This window comes from Octopus bimaculoides, chromosome 4 (assembly GCF_046866305.1).
Source record: "Octopus bimaculoides isolate indiv1 chromosome 4, ASM4686630v1, whole genome shotgun sequence".
Lineage (NCBI taxonomy): Eukaryota > Metazoa > Mollusca > Cephalopoda > Octopoda > Octopodidae > Octopus > Octopus bimaculoides.
In genome coordinates, this window is record NC_142931.1 from 122,674,924 (window position 1) to 122,694,506 (window position 19,583).

The 19,583-nt window shown below is 34.8% G+C and overlaps 1 protein-coding gene across 1 annotated transcript; it reads right to left on the bottom strand.

Annotated features, from left to right (window-relative positions):
* Nucleotides 1-1,850: 1,850 nt before the first annotated feature.
* Nucleotides 1,851-18,784, bottom strand: LOC106868121 (FAST kinase domain-containing protein 3, mitochondrial). The gene is made up of 7 exons (XM_014913253.3): nt 18,707-18,784; nt 15,671-17,061; nt 10,312-10,437; nt 8,734-8,844; nt 6,823-6,895; nt 5,342-5,456; nt 1,851-2,097 (listed from the first exon to the last, which is right to left on the bottom strand). Exons 2-7 carry the CDS (start codon nt 17,046-17,048, stop codon nt 1,963-1,965), a joined length of 1,938 nt encoding a protein of 645 aa, XP_014768739.1. The 5' UTR covers nt 17,049-17,061; nt 18,707-18,784; the 3' UTR covers nt 1,851-1,962.
* Nucleotides 18,785-19,583: the final 799 nt, after the last annotated feature.

Consider the following 19,583-nt stretch of genomic DNA (forward strand, 5'->3'; position numbering starts at 1 on the left):
TACACCTTTTCCACAGACTGAGCAGAGCCATCTACCCGAAGTGACTTGTGATTTGTCTGCCTTCCTACTTACTAATGGTTTTTGCTACAGTTTTTTTTTTTAAGTCATTCAACAATGTTAAAGCCTAAACATTTATGCTATTTACAATTAAATAATATTGAATCATTATTTTCCTGCATCTGAATAATAACCAGCACAAATATTTTAGTAACTCTGTTTGAAGTCTACAAAACTCGGTGGAGGTGGTTGACTACAATGGAGTACTTCTCCCATATCTGGTATGTTGCTGCTGCTACAGATACAGACATCCAAGAATGTATCTTCACTGACAAGCATGATGCCGCTCACAAATACACTTCAACCTTTGGCCTACAGACATTGCTATTCTATGGTCCTTCTGCTCTTCAGAGCTAGCTGGTCACATACCACTGCCACTTAAGCAATTGTGACTCACTTGTCTCTCTCCATATTATGTTCATTACTACCCTTATACCCAGCCCTTCTTCTCCAGAATACCAGACCTGTAGATTTCTCGCTTGTAATCATTTAACTAGGATGTTAATGATATCAATCTCACTGGTCTTAGGTAGCTAGTGAAGGTCATAAGCACAGCCCTTTCCCTCAAACCAAACCAATTAAAAACCAAAGTTATATCCAAATCAAGCTTGAGAATTGTTAGAGATAGTTTCAAACTGATTCAAATTTAATAGCTATCAATATATTAAAACAGTTATCAGTGTATCATACTTAATGTATACACATTATCAACAGACTAGTTACTACAGTATTTGTCCTGAGATAATGTCTCTTATTATCGGTTGGGTAACTCTGTATAGTGTTTATACATTAAGTATGAAACATAGATGGCTATTCTAATTAAATACTGCCTCAGTTGCTTACAGTGGATTTTTAATCAGCGGGGTAGCTATTTGCAATATCAGTGAATGTTTTACTCACTTTTTCCTATATCAGAGATGACAAATTCTTATCCAAGTATGTAGCTAGCTACGAGTACATGCCACTGAAAAAGCCCCCAAAAGGGCCACAAATGAATCTGGATTAAATTTTGGGACAAATTTCATCTCTGTTATTTATTGTTTTTAACACTGCAAGTCCATAAGAGATGTTATCTCAGAGCAAATACTGCAGCAACAGGCCTATCACCAGTATGCATACATTAGTTATGATACATAGATGGCTATTTTAATTAAATACTGCCACAATTGCATTTATTGAACAATCAATAAACATATAGTTATAGATTGAAAGTATCTATAACATTAATATAATAATGTTCCTAATATGACCTGTATATTTATTGCAGATATATTTCAAAGAATTAGGAGTGAAAATAATTATAATTACAACCCTGATTTGAAATAATTATAATTACAACCCATGTCCAACCCATGCCAGTATGGAAAACAGACGTTAAATTATGATGATGATGATATACTAGCATTTAATAAAATCAGTCTTCTTTGACAATATTTCTTCAATTCTTTTTTTCTCATTGATTGTTGCAAAAGCAAAAATCTTTAAAATAGTCTTTGAAAACTTGCCTATTGTCAAACTACAAAATTCCAATAATTCTTACTATTGTTAAATTATTAAACTATAACATTAAGTGCACTAGTGAGTGGTTTATGTTTCATAACAATAACTTTATAGAGACATTTAATTCATAAAATTAATGTCAAAAATAATAATAATAACTGTGAAGCTGTAGAAATTGCACAGCAATATGCAAATAACTATATTAGTAAAAATCATCCCATCTGAAAAATGAATGTAAAACAACAAATGATTTTTCAAAAGAGAAATAAAAATAAAATTAAAAAAGACACCGATTTGACAAGAATATAATAATTTACTGGCAACAGTTAAAATATTGTTTTTAACACCGCAATGATTTTAATCTACAATAGAAAGAAAAATGAAATAATTCACAGATGCTTTTGATCAAGAAGAGGTATTTTCCTGAGATGGTTGTGTTTCAAGATGGCTGAATACATCTCTGTTGATGTAGGGTTGCAGTAAAGTGTGCAAATATTTCAGCTGCCGAAATTTGGAGTATTGTAACATGGCATAATGGACCTAGAGTAGAAAAAGAAATAAAAATCAATAAAACTGCAATTTCAGTTTCTGTTTTCAGTTAATTCAGAGTCAAGGTTTTTAGAAAGAGCATGAAGACCACAATTTCTCTGCCTATGTAACTCGGAATTAGAGATAATATAATAAATAAATAAATATATTAATATTAAGTTGATGAGCAGCATTTTGTCCATTTTTGCTTTCTAAGTTCAAATTCTGTCAAGGTTGACTTTGCCTTCCATCATTTCAGGGTCAATAAAATGAGCACCAGTCAAGTAACTGACTTGCCCCTTATCACCTCTCAAAAACTGCTGGCCCTGTGCCAAAATTTGAAATCAATCACTATTTTTACTATTAGCCTTTTAGTATTTAAACCAGCTATTTCCAGCCAAAATATTCTCAGTTTTGTGTTCAAAATGGCCAGATCCAGCCTTTCACATTTATCCTACAATGTCATTCAAAAAATAAACAATCACACCAAAATCTCAAAGCTACGAGATGATAAATGATTAATTAAAAATAATGTGAATAAATAAGCATTACATTTGACAGAGTAATCTGAATGCTAAAGGGTTAAGGTGATGAGTTGGCAGACACATTAGCATGCCAAAACAAGTGCTTAGGAGCATCTCTTCCAGCTTTATGTTCTGAGGTCAAATTCCGCCAAGGTCAACTTTGCCTTTCATCCTTTCAGAGATGATAAAATAAATACCAGTTTGGAACAGGAGTCAATCTAATCAAAAAGTTTCAGGCCTTGTGTGTATAGTAGAAAGGATTATTATTATCATTATGAGCTGGCAGAATCATTAGCATGCTGGGCAAAATGCCTAGCAGCATTTCACCCATCTTTACATTCTGAGTTCAAATGCCACCGAGGTCAACTTTGGAGGTCAATAAATTAAGTACCAGTCAAGTACTGAAGTCAATGTGATCAACTTTCCCCATCCCCCAAAATTTCAGGCCTTGTGCCTATAGGAGGAAGGATTATTATCTCCGCCTTAGTGAAAGCGGAGGTATTGTTTTCGGATGTGTTTGTTTCTTTGTTTGTCTGTGGACAAGATATCTCAAGAACTACTGGACGGATTCAGATGAAACTTTCAGGGATATTTGGCTTCGTGACTGGCACGAACTGATTAGATTTTGGGATCGATCTGGTACCGGACAAGGATTCTGGATTATTTTTCCGTTTTTTTTTTTTTTTTCACTTAATTTTTGAGAGCGGTCAGGTTCATTTTTAGTATTCTCGTTTGTGAGAGCAGTCAAGTTTATTTCTGATATTCTCATTTTAAAAATCATCTCCAGCTAATCATTGAGAGGACATTGGTGTTGCCTTGGCAGAGGTAGGCGCTCTCTGAGTGCTCTTATTATTATTATTGCATATTCATATTAGTTTCTCTGTTATTATGAAATGGCAAGATATATAAAGTTCTTTTGGATAAGGTTGAAAATATGATCATTCTCACAGTAACCATCCAGTCTTTCAGACATAGTTTCTGAAATATGCCCATCAATTCAATGTGATATGATCTGAAAGAGATTTTGACTATTTCATTTATGTAAATGAAAACCTGTTGCCCAAACACTCAAAATTTGAAAAGAATCCCTCAAAATTGTCAAAAGTTCCTTTTCCGTGATTTTCTAGCATGGATGGAATGTGATATAAATAAAGAAAAGAAAATAAATAAATTATAATCAGTTAAAGTAGAGGGAACCATACAATTAAGAAGGTAAATCCACCATTTGTATTTTGCTGAAGTGGCCATGACTGCATTTCCTACATATAACACTAAAGTTATCAAAATAGCTTTAAAAAAATCAATCAGTCTATTTAGATACCAGAACTATTACACAGAAGGCTGATCAATATTAAATAGGACATGTTTCTAAAAAAAGCAGAAAAACAATTTATCTTCTCTGTTGTAACAGCTGATCAATGAAAATAATATACATTCCCATAGTGCATAATGTAATATCATTCACTGACTGACATTATAGTTTGGGTCAATAAACTACTATTTTAACCACTAAACCAGTTTATTATATAGTTCTCATTACTATTGTATAAACTAGTAAAATCTTTGTTGTTGTTGTTCAGCCTAGTGACTGTAAGCTAATGAGAGGGTGTCTCTGAAGCTGTTAAATTAGTTTAGTTATTTGGTTATATTTTCAAAGGCATAATTACCACTCTTTAGTGTTATATTTAGGAAGTGCAATCATTGCTATTTCAGCACAGGACTAAAGCTGGTTCTACCTACCTAATTGTAGGTTTCCAATCAGCTTCACCAGATTTATTCAATTACTTAATTATTTATTTTGATTATTTATTTATTTTACTTATCCATTTTCCAAACCATGATCATCTGAGGAAAAACGGATCTCTTTTTATAATTTTGAAGGATCCTTTTCATATTTGGGTATTAGTATATTAATGTAATATTCATAGCCACTTTAACATGGCTGCCTGTTCGAGCAGACTCTACTGTGATTTATCAGAGGCAAGCTGTGCATCATTAACCAGCTAGAGGAGATATTCTCTTAGGGTTAAAAAATCGCAGTAGAGTCTGCTTGAACAGACAGCCATGTTGAAGTGGCTACAAGTATTACTTGTCAGTACAACTACTGCACTGATCTCTTAAAGAGATTTTAGAACTAATATTTTGTTTGTATTTATGTAATTTTTCAGTCATTTTCCTGTAAAGCAATAAAAATGAAATGAGTCATGTAAGTCAATGATTAAAACCTGCTAGAATTAGCAACAAAATCTCTTTCAAATCTCATCTACTATCATTAGAAAGAGAAACATAACAGTATATTCAAGAAACTGTGTCTGAAAGAGAGGATAATTACTGGGAGAACGACCACATTATTATCAATATCAGAAAGAACAGATCTCTTCAGCTCATAAAATATGTTATGTCTGTTTAGACAATATAACAGAGAAAGATATGTCCACTCATATTACAATCACTTAGGGTGTGAAGCTGGCACAATAGTTAGCACAATGGGAAAAATACATAATGGTATTTTATCTGTCACGCTTACTTCTGACTGAAACAAAGACAATCACATTAGCAACCATCTTCATGACCTTGAATTCATCTCCCTTCTTAGGAGATGAATATATATATACATACATATATATATATATATATATATATATATATATATATATATATATATATATATATATATATGTGTATATATATATATATATATATATATATATACATAAACACTTGTTTCTTACCTTGATAACTTTGTAACCAAGTAGTTTAAGATGCCGTACTTTCATTGTTTGTTCACCCAGTAGTATGTTTGTATTGACACAATAATGCTCTGGTTGATGAAGAATGACAGCAAGTCTGAAAATGTAAATTTTCATATAGATAACTTTGATTATTTGTCCTTATGCTTTCACTTTTATTTTCACATATGTTTACTTTTTTGTTGTATTAATGTAATGCATGGGTCAGACAAATTTTACTAAGGCAGATTTTCTACACCTAAATGCCCTTCCTGCCACCAGCTTTCATCTGTCTCCAGGTCGGGCAATATTTCTCCATGGCCAGACATATTTTTCATGGAAGAGTCGAAATGAATGTTGTAATTCATTTATAACATTTTACATCAAAATTTTCAAATTATATGAATACTCATGTGTGAATGATCTAAATGTGTTAAAATTCTACCATTATTGCTTGGAAAGGATGAGAGAGGAGGATTAATAAGTAACTGGCCTTAACCGTTTAGCATTCAGAATGCTCCATGAAATGTAATGCCAATTTACTCACATTGTTTTCAGTTAATCATGCATTACTTTGCAGTTTTGAGATTTCAAAAATGTGTTTGTTTATGTAGGGTAGGTGTGAGAAGTTAAATCTGGCAGGTTTGAACATAAAACATATAAAATATTTTGGGCCAGACATGGCCAGCTTAAATGCTAAAGAAGTTTAGAAACAAGTTTTTCATTAGTTTTGGAAAATAAAATATCTTCATGATATTGAGAGGTAATAGTTACCCCCACTTAGACATGGATGTTCTGTTAGAACACAGTAGATACCACGTGGTATAACACAGTAGATACCATGAAAGAAACTCTCATATTTGTTATTGGTGCAAAATGCAATCATGTTTATATCACTAGTGGGGAGATAAATCCCTGCCACCTTCAGTGCTAAGACCACCAAATCATGTGATTACAACCTTCATTGATCCTGTCAATGATGGATGCTCAACTGCAAGAGGTAGCAGCAACTCATTTTCCACCAGCGATATATAGAAAAACAGTGCTAGAACATGCACTGATGTTGTGAGATGGTTAAAAAATATATATAAGCGACAGAGGCAGTATCAATACTGAAAGGTAATATTCATCCCTATTTAAACGTGGATGTTCTGTTAGAACAAACTATACTGTGGTAGATAGCATGAGAGAAACTCTTATTTTGGCTTCTGGTGTAAAATGCACTCATATTTATATCTCTAGCAGGGAGATAAATTCCTGTCACCTCCAGTGCTGAGAGAGATCTCGATACCTGGCTACATCTGCTCTGTCTAATGTAAAGCAAAAGCCTTTTCAAATTTTATATATTTCATTCATAAATAGGATTTTCTGCTATTCATTTATTTGTTTCAATGACTGAAAGATAAAAGATATGCTAACATTCTCGTTCAACAACATGGCATATAATTTAGAATACTACTAAAGTAATTAAACAAAATTGTTACCTTGAATGAACATTCTGATGTGAAGCACCAACTGAGAGTGGAAGTTGTTCAGAATCAAGTGAGATTTCAAAATCTGAAATACAAGAAAAAGTATTAATATTCTAAGAAAATTAAATATTGTATATATTTAGAGACGAAAATAAAATTAATACATTTATTTGTGAAAAAACATTTTAGAAATTTCCAACAGGATGCAATCAGTTATGCAGTTGAAAGTGATTGATGTCCATAATCATCGTTTAACGTCCGTTTTCCATGCTGGCATGGGTTGGACAGTTTGAGTGGGGACCGGCAAGCCAGGAGGCCACACCAGACTCCAATCTGATTTGGCAATGTTTCAACAGCTGGATGCTCTTCCTAATGCCAACCACTCTAAGAGTGTAGTGGGTGCTTTTTACATTCCTCCGGCACGGGAGCCAGTCAGGCAGCACTGGCATCAGCCATGTTCAGATGGTTCTTTTTACATGCCACCTGCACAGGGAGCCAGTCAGGCAGCCCTAACTGCATAAAACATATAGAGAATGAACAAGTGTTTTATTAGGGATCTGGTGATGGTGGTTCCTTGTCATGGTGGAAGGCTTGCATGGACTCTGAGTCATCGTAATCTAATACTTCTGTTTGGACTACACATAGTAGTAAGGTTGAAAAAAAGAACCTAAAGTGAACACAAGCAACCTCACTTCAAGACCTCAATGGCAGAACAAGTGACTGCAGATAACATTAATAATGGAGAAGGACAATATTAGATAGATTGGTTAAGAAGGCACCACTCAAGACTAAGTCGGTGGTAGTTTGTTATAATTTCATCACCTGATGCTGCCAGTCTCATTCTACATGCACTTCAGAGGATGGCTCACCAGCGTATAGGTCACTCCCTAACAAGTTGAAATCTACTATAAACACATCCATACCCTTGGCATTTTTTCCTGCCGATATTTCTTTCATCAAGGAGAAATTGAATTTCTCAGACATGAGAAACAGCTGCCACAGAAAATGACAAAAAATTTTGTCTTGTACTGGATTGGCCTGAATAAAAAGATAATGCCTATGGATTTCTCAGGCCCTCTAAGATCAGTCAGATCAATGCAGTTAAAATCCCGCTTGAACAGCTGTAGGAAAAACATGGACAGGAAGAGAATCTAGAGGGCCAACATTCTGAAGAGGAAAGACTTGGTATAAACGTTAGTGCAAGGCCTGAAGCGGTACTGAGGTTGGATACAGCATGTGTTCATCAACTTCTAACCCCATTAGTAACCATCACATTCATATGAGCTTATCCATCCACCCTTCCTGCTCTTCAGTCCATATTCTCTCTTATATTCACCTTTCTATATCTTGAGAGTACTCTCTAACATCTTATCACCAACACCTTTATCTTCTTTCAAACTACTCCCACCTACTTTTATATAATATGCGGTAACCATGTATTTCTTCTATAGCAAAATAAATGTACATCTTTCTCTATCATACTTTAGCATCTCAACACCTGGCATAAAGCCACCACTATCTCTACTACAACCCCACCCAGCAGTCGAGGAGGTTTCTTTTCTCTCTACCTTGCAAGTTACTTGACAACTTCATTTGTGCTGGTGTTATGAAAAAATACCAAGTACAATCTAGAAAGTGGCTGGCATTAGGAAAGGTATCCAACCACAGAAACCATGCCAAAGCAGACACTAAAGATTGATACAGAACTCTGGCTTGTTGGATGCTGTTAAACTCTTCTGTCATGCCAGCATGGAAAACATGTGATGATGGCACACATGTACATATATATAAGTTAAGTATATTTCAAGTTGCAATGCAAGATTATGCTTTATAATTTTGAAGAAATCAAATAATCAGTCGGCCCTAACACTTTGACATTATACTTTCATTAGACTAAAATTTGATACATAAAGAGATACAAACCAATCGTGTATATTGATTTCACAGCTAATTTTGTAGTCTCTATTTTCTCAAGACCAATGATATGATTGAGATTTTTCAAAACTTTTCGATGGAGAACTGTAGTTGGCATACCTGAATGAAAAAGAAGAAATAATTCTTACATTTATTGTTATTTTTCTGTCCCTCAAGGAAATATGAAAATTTTATTGATTTTTTTTTTTTCTTTTATAGAATAAAGTTTTATTTTATGCAGAAAAACAGATTCAAAACATATATATCTTAATCTCACAGCATTACTTCTCAAATACAACCTATTTCAGTCTATCTGTCAGATTGCTTTTTTTTTCTAATATGTGTGTGTATGTGTGTGTGCGTGCGTGTGTGAAAGCACACGGCCTAGTAGTTTGGATGTTGCAATCAGGAAGATTGTGGTTTCAATTCCCACACTGGTGATGCATTGTGTTCTTGAGCAAAACACTTCGTTTCACATTGCTCCAGTCCACTCAACAGTAAATGTGTAGCCTTGCAAATAAACTGGCATTCCATTCCATTCAGGGGGAGAATATAGGCACCATTTGAAAGCTGTGACAATGCGAGAAAGCGCATTGTGATCAGTGGTGTATAACATCTGATAATCTGGTTGATACAATGATTGGTCTAAATATATAGCATAATATATATATAATAGTTTCATGCTATTATGACACTTGAACAGGCATATTTATAAAATACGTCATGTATCTTAAAGCAATCTTTCAAGCTTCATTTATATATTATATAGTTCACCATGTTCCAAGAAGTTTCAAACCCAGAAGTCAGCAGGAAAGATTCTGGACTCAGTGTTTTGGGACAAAGACGGAGTACTCCTCATATAATACATGCCAAAGGGTTGCACCATCAATGCAGAATATTACAACGCTGTTGGACGAAATGCATGAAGCTTTGAAGCAGAAATGCCATGGAAAGCTAAGCTGTGGTGTCCTGTTTTTGCAGGACAATGCATCAGCACACACAGCACATGAAACTCTACTGAAAATACACAAATTTGGTTTCAAACTGGTAGACCACCTACTTTACTCTAAATCGGCCCCCTCTGACTATCATCTCTTTCCACAACTGAAGAAACATCTCAAGGGGAAGAAATTTCTCTCCAATTCGGAAGTGACTGTTGCTACAGAGGCCTGATTAGTGGCCCAACTGTCTGGGTTATTTTCACAGGGCTTAACAAAACTGAAGGGCCACTGAAATAAGAGAGGGGAATATGTTGGACAAAATCATAATTAACATATTCTCCTGTATTTTCTTTTACCTAAAGCCAAGAAATTTTCAGCACTACCTCTTATATATGTGATGGGCTTCTTCCAATTTCTATCTACCAAATCCACTCACAAGGTTTTGGTCAATGCAAAGCAACAGTAAAACGCACTTACCCAAGCTGCTGCATAGTGGGACTGAACTCAAACCTACATAGTTGTGAAGCAAGCTTCTTAACCACACAGCCACACTTGTATATCTAAATATTTTACATGACCTAACTTCAAATTTTAATTCAAAACAAATATTGAAACAACGTAATTTAAATGAAAGTTATAAAATTACATTTTATTTGGTACGGTAATTTAAATCTGAGAGGTATGTTATGGCATTTTGTTTCCAAGAGAAAAGCAGACTGGAGCATCTCGAGCCATTCTCCAACCATTGTCTGTACTTTTTCACTGGTGATACCTGAAATATGAGAATTAAATATTTAAACTTTGCAGGACAAACAACTGAAAGATAGAGACAATAACAAATGTTCATTCATGTGACAAATGAAAAAGAGATGGAGAAGAGAACAAATGACAGGAAAAAAATAAGAAAATAAGATTGTCTCCAGACATGTATCATGGAATGTTACTGTGGTTCATTAGCCCCAGCTGAGCCCTGATCCACTCCACTCATATCAATGCTGTCCTTTCATGTATCATTCTATGTAATCTTCCTTTTTTAAATGATATGGTATGAGATTTAGTTGCTATTTCTACACATTGCTTTTGTATTATGGGTTGTTAGGGTGAACCATTTTTAATCTCTTTCCAGATTCACCCTACCCTCTCCCAAAATGTTAGTAACCATTTAACTCCTCTACAGCAAGAGACCTATTCTGGTCTAGCAAATGTCAAGGTAAGGAGACACAAACACAAATATAACTACATACATATATAATAAATGGGTTCCTTTCAGCTTCTGACTACCAAATCCACTCAAAAGGTTTTGGCTGACCTAAGATTATAGTGGAAGACACTTAGAGAGATGTAACAGGACTAAGAATCTCCTAAAGCTTGTACCAGCTTTTATTCATATGATTCAATGATATATGTTCAGTGTGCCCAACATACACACACACACACATATATAGAGAGAGATCAGTTCAAAGATCTGAAACATTTGACATGTACAAAGACTGTATTCACGGCCGGTATTTGCCATGAAGAACTTTTCTAGCTTCTTAGCTATCATCAGTAATGTGTAACGCAAGAGAGACAACTCCGAAATGACTTTGGAAACATTTGTTTCCTCAGAGTAAATAAACATGAGCTGATCAATTGCATTCACTAATTCCACTAGAGAATACCTTAAAATGACTATGACAGTAATACACAATCATATATATATATATATATAATGGGCTTTTTTTTTCAATTGCCATCTACCAAAAGCACTCACATGGCTTTGGTCAGCTTGTGGCTCTAGCAGAAATCCAAGATGCCATGTGGTGGAACTAAACCTAAAACCATGTGATTGGAAAGCAAACTTCTTGACCTCACAACCAATAGGATGTGTTAGTTTGTTTAAAGTCTGCTTTTCCATGTTACCAAAGATGAAAACTCACTATACTCAGATATCAATTTACAAACCTGAAGCCCTTCATATCAATAATACTTGCATGTTTTCCAAGTAAAGAATTTTTATTCCACCTATCCTTGAAAACAAGGAGAACAGGGAGCAATATATGAACAAGAAATGTCAACTTAGTATCATTGCTGCTGCTTGGGCAGTTTCATACAAAGACATCAAAGAATGTAAACATTCATATTGACATGTAAATATATATTCTTTTATTCCTTTTTTTGTTTATTTGTTTCAGTCATTTGACTGCAGCCATGTTGGAGCACCGCCTTTAGTCGAACAAATCGACCCCAGGACTTATTGTTTGTAAGCCTAGTACGTATTCTATCAGTCTCTTTTGCCAAACCGATTAGTTACAGGGACGTAAACAAACCAACATCGGTTGTCAAGCAATGGTGGGAGGATAAACACAGACACACAAGCGTGTATATATATATAGATATACAAACATGACGGGCTTCTTTCAGTTTCCATGTACCAAATCCACTCACAAGGCTTTGGTCAGCCCAAGGCTATAGTAGAAGACACTTACCCAAGATGCCATGCAGTCGGACTGAACCTAGGATCATGTGGTTGGTCAGCAAGCTACATACACACAACCACTCCTGCACCTATATATATCTTTATAAGTGTATTTGTGTGTTTATGTCCCCATAACTTAGTGGTTTGGCAAGAGAGACTGTCAGAATAATTACCAGGAAAAAAAAGTACTGGGTCAATTCATTCAACCAAAAATTCTTTAAGATGGTGCCCCATCATGGCCACGTTCTAATGACTAAAACAAGCAAGGAGTGGCTGTGTGATAAGTAGCTTGCTTACTAACCACATGGTTCCAGGTTCAGTCCCACTGTGTGGCACCTCGGGGAAGTGTCTTCTACTATAGCCTCAGGCTAACTAAAGCCTTGAGTGGATTTGGTTGGTAGATGGAAACTGAAAGAAGCCCGTCGTGTAAGTATATATATATATATATATATATATATATATCATCATCATCATCATCATCATCGTTTAACGTCCGCTTTCCATGCTAGCATGGGTTGGACGATTTGACCGAGGACTGGTGAAACCGGATGGCAACACCAGGCTCCAGTCTGATTTGGCAGAGTTTCTACAGCTGGATGCCCTTCCTAACGCCAACCACTCAGAGAGTGTAGTGGGTGCTTTTACGTGTCACCCGCACGAAAACGGCCACGCTCGAAATGGTGTCTTTTATGTGCCACCCGCACAAGCCAGTCCAGGGGCACTGGCAACGATCTCGCTCGAAAATCCTACAGGAGCCAGTCAGGCGGTACTGGCAACGGCCACGCTCAAAATGGTGCATCTCATGTGCCACCCGCACAAGAACCAGTCCAGGGGCACTGGCAACGATCTTACTTGGCTTGCCGGGTCTTCTCACGCACAGCCCATTTCCAAAGGTCTCGGTCCGTAGTCATCGCCTCGGTGAGGCCCAATGTACGAAGGTCTTGCCTCACCACCTCAGCCCAGGTCTTCCTGGGCCTACCTCTTCCACGGGTTCCCTCAACTGTTAGGGTGTGGCACTTTTTCACGCAGCTATCCTCCTCCATTCTCACCACATGTCCATACCAGCGCAATCGTCTCTATATATATATATATGTGTGTGTGTGTGTGTGTGTGTGTGTGTTTGTGTATCTGTGTTTATCCTCCCATCATCGCTTGACAACCAATAGAATAAGTATTAGGCTTACAAAAAATAAGTCCTGGGGTCGATTTGTTCAACGACTAAAGGTGGTGCACCAGCATGGCTGCAGTCAAATGACTGAAACAAATAAAAGAATACAGTATGTATATATATATATATATATATATATATATATGTATATATATGTTTGTCCTACATCTCTGGTGGAAAACCAGACTTGGTTCGTTTATGCCACCATAACTTAGCAGTCCAGCTAAAGAGAACAATTACATAAGTATTAGGCTTAAACATTAAGTATTGGGGTCAATTTGTTCAACTAAACACTTCAAGGCATTGCCCCAGCATGGCTGTAGTCCAATGACTGAAGTAAGTGAAAGATAACAGGTATGTTATAAATATATGATATATATTATATAATAGATACATAGTGAAATATATATTATATAATATATAAACACTAATATTATGCAACTCATCTTTTACTTCTTACATGATACAATATTATATAATATATGCATGTACCATTATAATACTAATTATAATACACCCATGCATAGACATATATATATATATATATATATATATATATATATATATATATATATATATATATATTCACACATACATATATGTGACAATCTTTTTTTCAATCTCTTACAAAATCCACTCACAGGTTTTGGTTAGCCAGAAGCTATAGTAGAAGGCACTTGCCTCAAGCGCCATTTACTGGGACTGAACCTGAAACATGTAGCTGGGAAGTAAACTTTTTAACCCCACAACTATACCTATGTAACCATGCATGCACAAATACATATAAAAAAATCCCACTGTGTAGCACCTTGGACACAGGCCAAAGCCATGTGAATGGATTTGGTAGACAGAAATTGAAACCATCATATATACATATATATGAGTGTTTGTGTTTGTGTCTGTCTCCTACAACCACTTGGCAACCAACGTTGGTGTGTTTAAAGACCCATAACTAGGTGGCTTGGCAAAAGAGACCACTAGAATAAGCACCAGGCTTAAAAAAAGAAAAAAAGTACTGGGGATGATTTGTTGAACTAAAATTCTTCAAGGCAGTATCCCAGCATGGCCACAGTCTAATGACTGAAACAAGATAAAAGGTATGTGAGTGTTTGAATACAAATATGCGTGCGTGAGAGAGAATATATATATATATATATATATATATATATATATATATATATATATATATTTCTTCAAACACACACACATACATTAGCCCAGAAGACGGGTTTTCGAGAAGTTGAACAATGAAAGCACTTACAAAATACACACTATGCAGATTTCTTCCCAAAGGATGGCAATATTGTTATGTAAATAAAAAAACTTTTTACATAGTTAACAACTTAAAAAAAACTTTATATATAAATATATATATATATATATACTTATACATATATATATATATATATATATATATATGAAGTATGAATAACCTAAAATGAAAGTTAATTTAGATTGGGTTCCGACTAAAAGTACCCCTGACATCTACTGACAGGATGTTGAGACAATAGTTTACAAGAGTATTTTTGGCAGCAGTATGAAGTAGTAACTGCAGCACCTCTTGGTAATTCAGCAACCATTTCTATTGTCATTACATTAATAAAACATCATGTACATTAAATTATCATATTTCCCCCCTCCCCATTAAAATATAAAACTACATATGTACAATATTATCAGAAACAACATCACAAAATTTCATCATTTTTGAAGTGTAACCACATTAATAGAAAAAAAAGTAGAAAACCATATAATAAAAAACATTCAAGTGTAGCCATATTTTTCAATAGATCTTTCAATATGAGTAGAATGAGGCAACACAAAATCAGTAGTGTGTTCATTATTTTGCTAAGGCTGCAGTGTAAGTTCTTCATAAGGAGTCAGAGTAGACAATTTTCAGAAATATAAATACTTCCAGTCAGAGCACTCTCATCGTACATAATCTTAGTTTTATCAGGGGTATCTCCTAGTGGAACTAAGTCCTTAATCACTATGGTTATCTTTCTGACCACTTGGAAAATTAATTTGAGCATATTGGACTAAAAGATGGCCCTAGTTACAAATGTACATCCTCAACATATTTTTTATTATTTTAACCTTACTGTTGTGTTTAATATGTAAGTTATGGATTTCTGATCAGTTACTGGAGTCAGTCATTTGCCTAATTTCCAAGACATTAGTAAATTAAGTACCAGTAATAACTAAGATTCAGATTATATCGCTGATATAAGAAAAGATGGATTAACATCAGAACTATTCTTTGTCTTGTTTTGTCTCGAGTCCACTCTTTGACTAAACCTTTCAGAGCAGTGTCCCAGCATGGCTGCATTTCAATGACTGAAACAAGTATTGATAAAAGGTAAAATTGAAATTACTTACTTTTGATCTTGGACAAAAATGATGGTGTAAGTATGAAATGTGAGAAGTTGAGAGGATATCGTTGCAAGAATGCGAAAGAACATAAAAGCTCTACAATATTTGGAAGTGTAAAGTCTGATATTTTAGATTGTAGAACTTCTTCTGTTTTCAAGAAAAACTTGGTACTTTCAGTTGGCAAATAATTCAGTTGTCCATAGGGTCGAAGAATTGAATAAAGCTGTAGGCACGAATAATTTTGACCATTTTTAATAAAGTCTTCTGCTACAATATCAAATAGTAACGGAGACAAATAACGTTGAGCTCGACAATATTCCATTGCTAAAGCCAACAGGTTATAATCGATTTTAGCAATTTTAGCAGGAATATATCGCTCAAGAGATTTTATAATACTTGATTCAGTATAATGAAAATGTAAAAATCCAGCAATAATTTGAGTTAAATGAGCATCATTCAAAGCATGTATATTCATACGGGTCCATTTTCCAATACATTGTAGGATTTTGATATCATTCATCTTTAAACGAAGCATGTCTAAGACAATACTAGCAACATCTGACCCTTTCAGTTTCCACCAACACAAAAAGAATTGCTTCCGAATTAGTTTCATTAAGGGTTTTTTTGAAGTAGGAATGCATCGAAAAACTAAATGGATATTACTTGCATCGATCTCATCATAGCGGTTTCCGATATGAACCCAGCAGGTCTCAATAAGAGTCTGTTGAGAATGAAATGAAGCAATGCAACTCAGTTCACATAGTTCTGCAATGCTAAATTTACTATTACTAATACGTTTTTCTATCTCTTCAAACAAGAACTGTGTCGATCCCATTATATTGTAATCTGATGTAAGGACGCAACGCATGAGGCAAAATAATGTGTCATTACTTAAAGTGGTTACTTCTTTTTTCACCATTTCATACAGTTCATTCATTACTGCTGTTTGTATGAAGGAATCAACAGCTTCACTAACAGTATCATTCCTCTGAAAATGGCAGATTTTCTGCAAAGCAAATGCTGCAGTATAACCTGTGATCACATCTGAAGGAACTTCCAACAGTTTGAAAACTTCTTTCAGATTATTGCATTGTTCTAATTTTTCTTGGAAGAATTCTTCTTCGGTTGTCATTGGTTTTACCTGAGTAACACATTTTTCATTTTCGTATGGAAATTTACTGAGGTCCAGTTTACGAATAAATATTGGTAATTCTGTGACATCAAGCCCATCTTGTAAGAGGATTGATGATAAACTGAGAATACGATTTTGAAATATTCTATTAGAATAAAATCTACTGCATTTGAAAGGGCATTTGTGAGCAATCACAGGACGTAATAGTCGCCAAAAATGTCTATAAGACAGTTGTAAGGTTCTCTGTGCCATTTCTGCTGAGTGCCTAAAATTTGAAACAGAAAAGTAAGGTATTAAATAATAAAACACAGAAAAATGGATCAAAGCAGAAAAGGAATATTAGTCTTGCAAGTTACTTAGCAACCTCACTAGTACCATTGGCATAAAAAAAAGAAAGAAAAAAGCACCCAGTATACACTGTAAAGTGGTTGGCGTAAGGAGGCATCCAGCTGTGGAAACCGTGCCAAACAGACCATGGAACCTAGGTGCAGCTCATGGCCATGCCAGCTCCAGTCGAATAGTCCAACCCATGCCAGCATGGAAAATGGACGTTAAATGATGACAATGATGAAGATTTCGCCTCTCAAATTCACTAACAAGACACTGTGTACGCGCAGCTAGAGTGAAGTCGAAACCACGTGGTTGCGATGAGAACGTCTTAAATGACAGCGATGCTTGCGTTTATACACACACACACACACAGCGATCTTTCCCGGAAAAAAACCATTTTATAAGATAGCTAAAGAAAAGTGCGAGATTTTATTTCAAACAACGCCCAAGATAAGTTCAGAGTAGTTAGTGACCATTTATAAAACCTTGATTTCGGCTTGAAATACTATTCTTATATTTAGCTCAACAAATAACTTATAATTTCATCGACGAGCAAACTTGCTTCCTGGTAGAAAACTTGGTAGCATTAGTTTTACCATAAACTTATCACTACAAACAGTTAGGTTTTCTACCGAGGGGTTTCATACCTCTATTTTACAATGATTTCTAAATTTATATTTTTTCATCAAGCACATCGCATTCTCTCTAATTCTCTTTCCGTTTGAATTCCAGATTCTGACAAAGCATTTCTTACGTAATCTTAATAGGTTTATGTAACTGACTCTATTATATGAATGGCACGAGTTGTATTGACTTTAAAAGTGATTCAGGTGGAATTGACTCTGAAAGGATTCTAACACAGAATGAAACAACATACTAGTGCGCTACGATCTCTGTCCTTAACAATTTTATTTAATTATACAAACTTCATTGAAAAATACATCAGCAGCCTCAAAGGTTCAGCATTATCTCCATTTTAAACAAAAATATAATAAATTGATAGTAGTTATGAGGTATAATGTTGTGATGTGAGGAGTCCCTAATCTTTAGGGCAGCGATCCATCACGTACTTCAAAATACTGCGTAGAATTACGACGTATCTCGACTTTTATGACAAAGGTCTATGACGAAATAGCATGAAAACTGACGGATAGACCAACACAAAAAGTAATCGACTTTTGTTTAAATTAATTTTAAATCGCAAGATTCAAGCTTGCGAAGAAATCATTCTTATATATTTTAATCTTACCCATAAAAGCTTACAATTACATCATGAAAAGAGGAATTTCAACGACCTGGTGGTCGTTGATGTACGATGAAACGTTTTGATACTTTATAATATATAATAAAATAACAAAATATTACAAAATTGACTATAAGGATGCTATTTTAAATTACTAATATAATTATTCTACACTGTAAATGTTTTAGTTTTCAATACACAATCACATCATGTCACTTGCCTGGCGCTTACATAACTACTTTCAGATGAAGGAATATTGTTCAGAAAGAAAGAAAGAAAAAACATAATACAAATAATAATAAATAAGTAAAATCGTATTTTTATGATATTCACTTACTCTTTGAGTGTTTAGTTCAAGTTCCAGCCATAACACACCAAAACTCTGACGAGTGTTGAAGCAATATTATCCCGTAATGAAAATCAGCATGTGGGGAATTTTGAGTTATCTGCTCTTTAGTCTTCACTTCCTTAATTCTAACGAGGCTCTTGAGGTCAATCGTCTTTAGCAGACGATGTCAGTTGTTTATAAGGAGACTATGTCTGTTGCATTAAATTTTAAAAAAAAAAGACGTTCTTGGGATTAGTGTGTATGTGATGTATGCGACTACACAAATACATACACATACATATCTTTATATGTATATATATTTATGTATATGTACACGTGTAAGCATACTCTTTTATTCTTTTACTTGTTTCAATCATTTGACTGCGGCTAAGCTGGAGCACCGCCTTTAGTCGAGAAATTCTACCCCAGGACTTATTCTTTGTAAGCCTAGTACTTATTCTATCAGGCTCTTTTTGCCGAACCGCTAGGTTACGGAGACGTAAACACACCAGCATCGGTTGTCAAGCGATGGTGGGGAAACAAGCACAAACACACACATATATATATATACATATATATATATATATATATATATATATATATATATATATATATATATGTAAGAACGACCGTGCAAACTCAAAAAGGAGAAATGGTGACGAATGGAAAAACAGAGGACTCCTTTTATTTAAACGTGTCACACGGTCGAACACAAAATAATATATCAAAGATGGTATACATGATAATGTTATACGACGATAACATATGTAGCCAGTAATGAGACGATAGAAAAGACAACCGTATAAGATGGATAACAGAAATATTTATTGTGGCATTAAAGATGTATGTCTGTGTGTGAGTGTGAATGCGACATATAAGAACATAA

What these genes read in the sequence shown, in the direction of transcription:
- LOC106868121 (XM_014913253.3), bottom strand. Translation starts at nt 17,048, where the DNA reads ATGGCACAGAGAACCTTACAACTGTCTTATAGACATTTTTGGCGACTA. An exon ending in CATCAGAATGTTCATTCAAG is followed by an intron (nt 5,457 to 6,822) that starts GTAACAATTTTG and finishes TTACATTTTCAG; the next exon opens with ACTTGCTGTCATTCTTCATC. An exon ending in TTGGTTACAAAGTTATCAAG is followed by an intron (nt 2,098 to 5,341) that starts GTAAGAAACAAG and finishes TTTCTACTCTAG; the next exon opens with GTCCATTATGCCATGTTACA.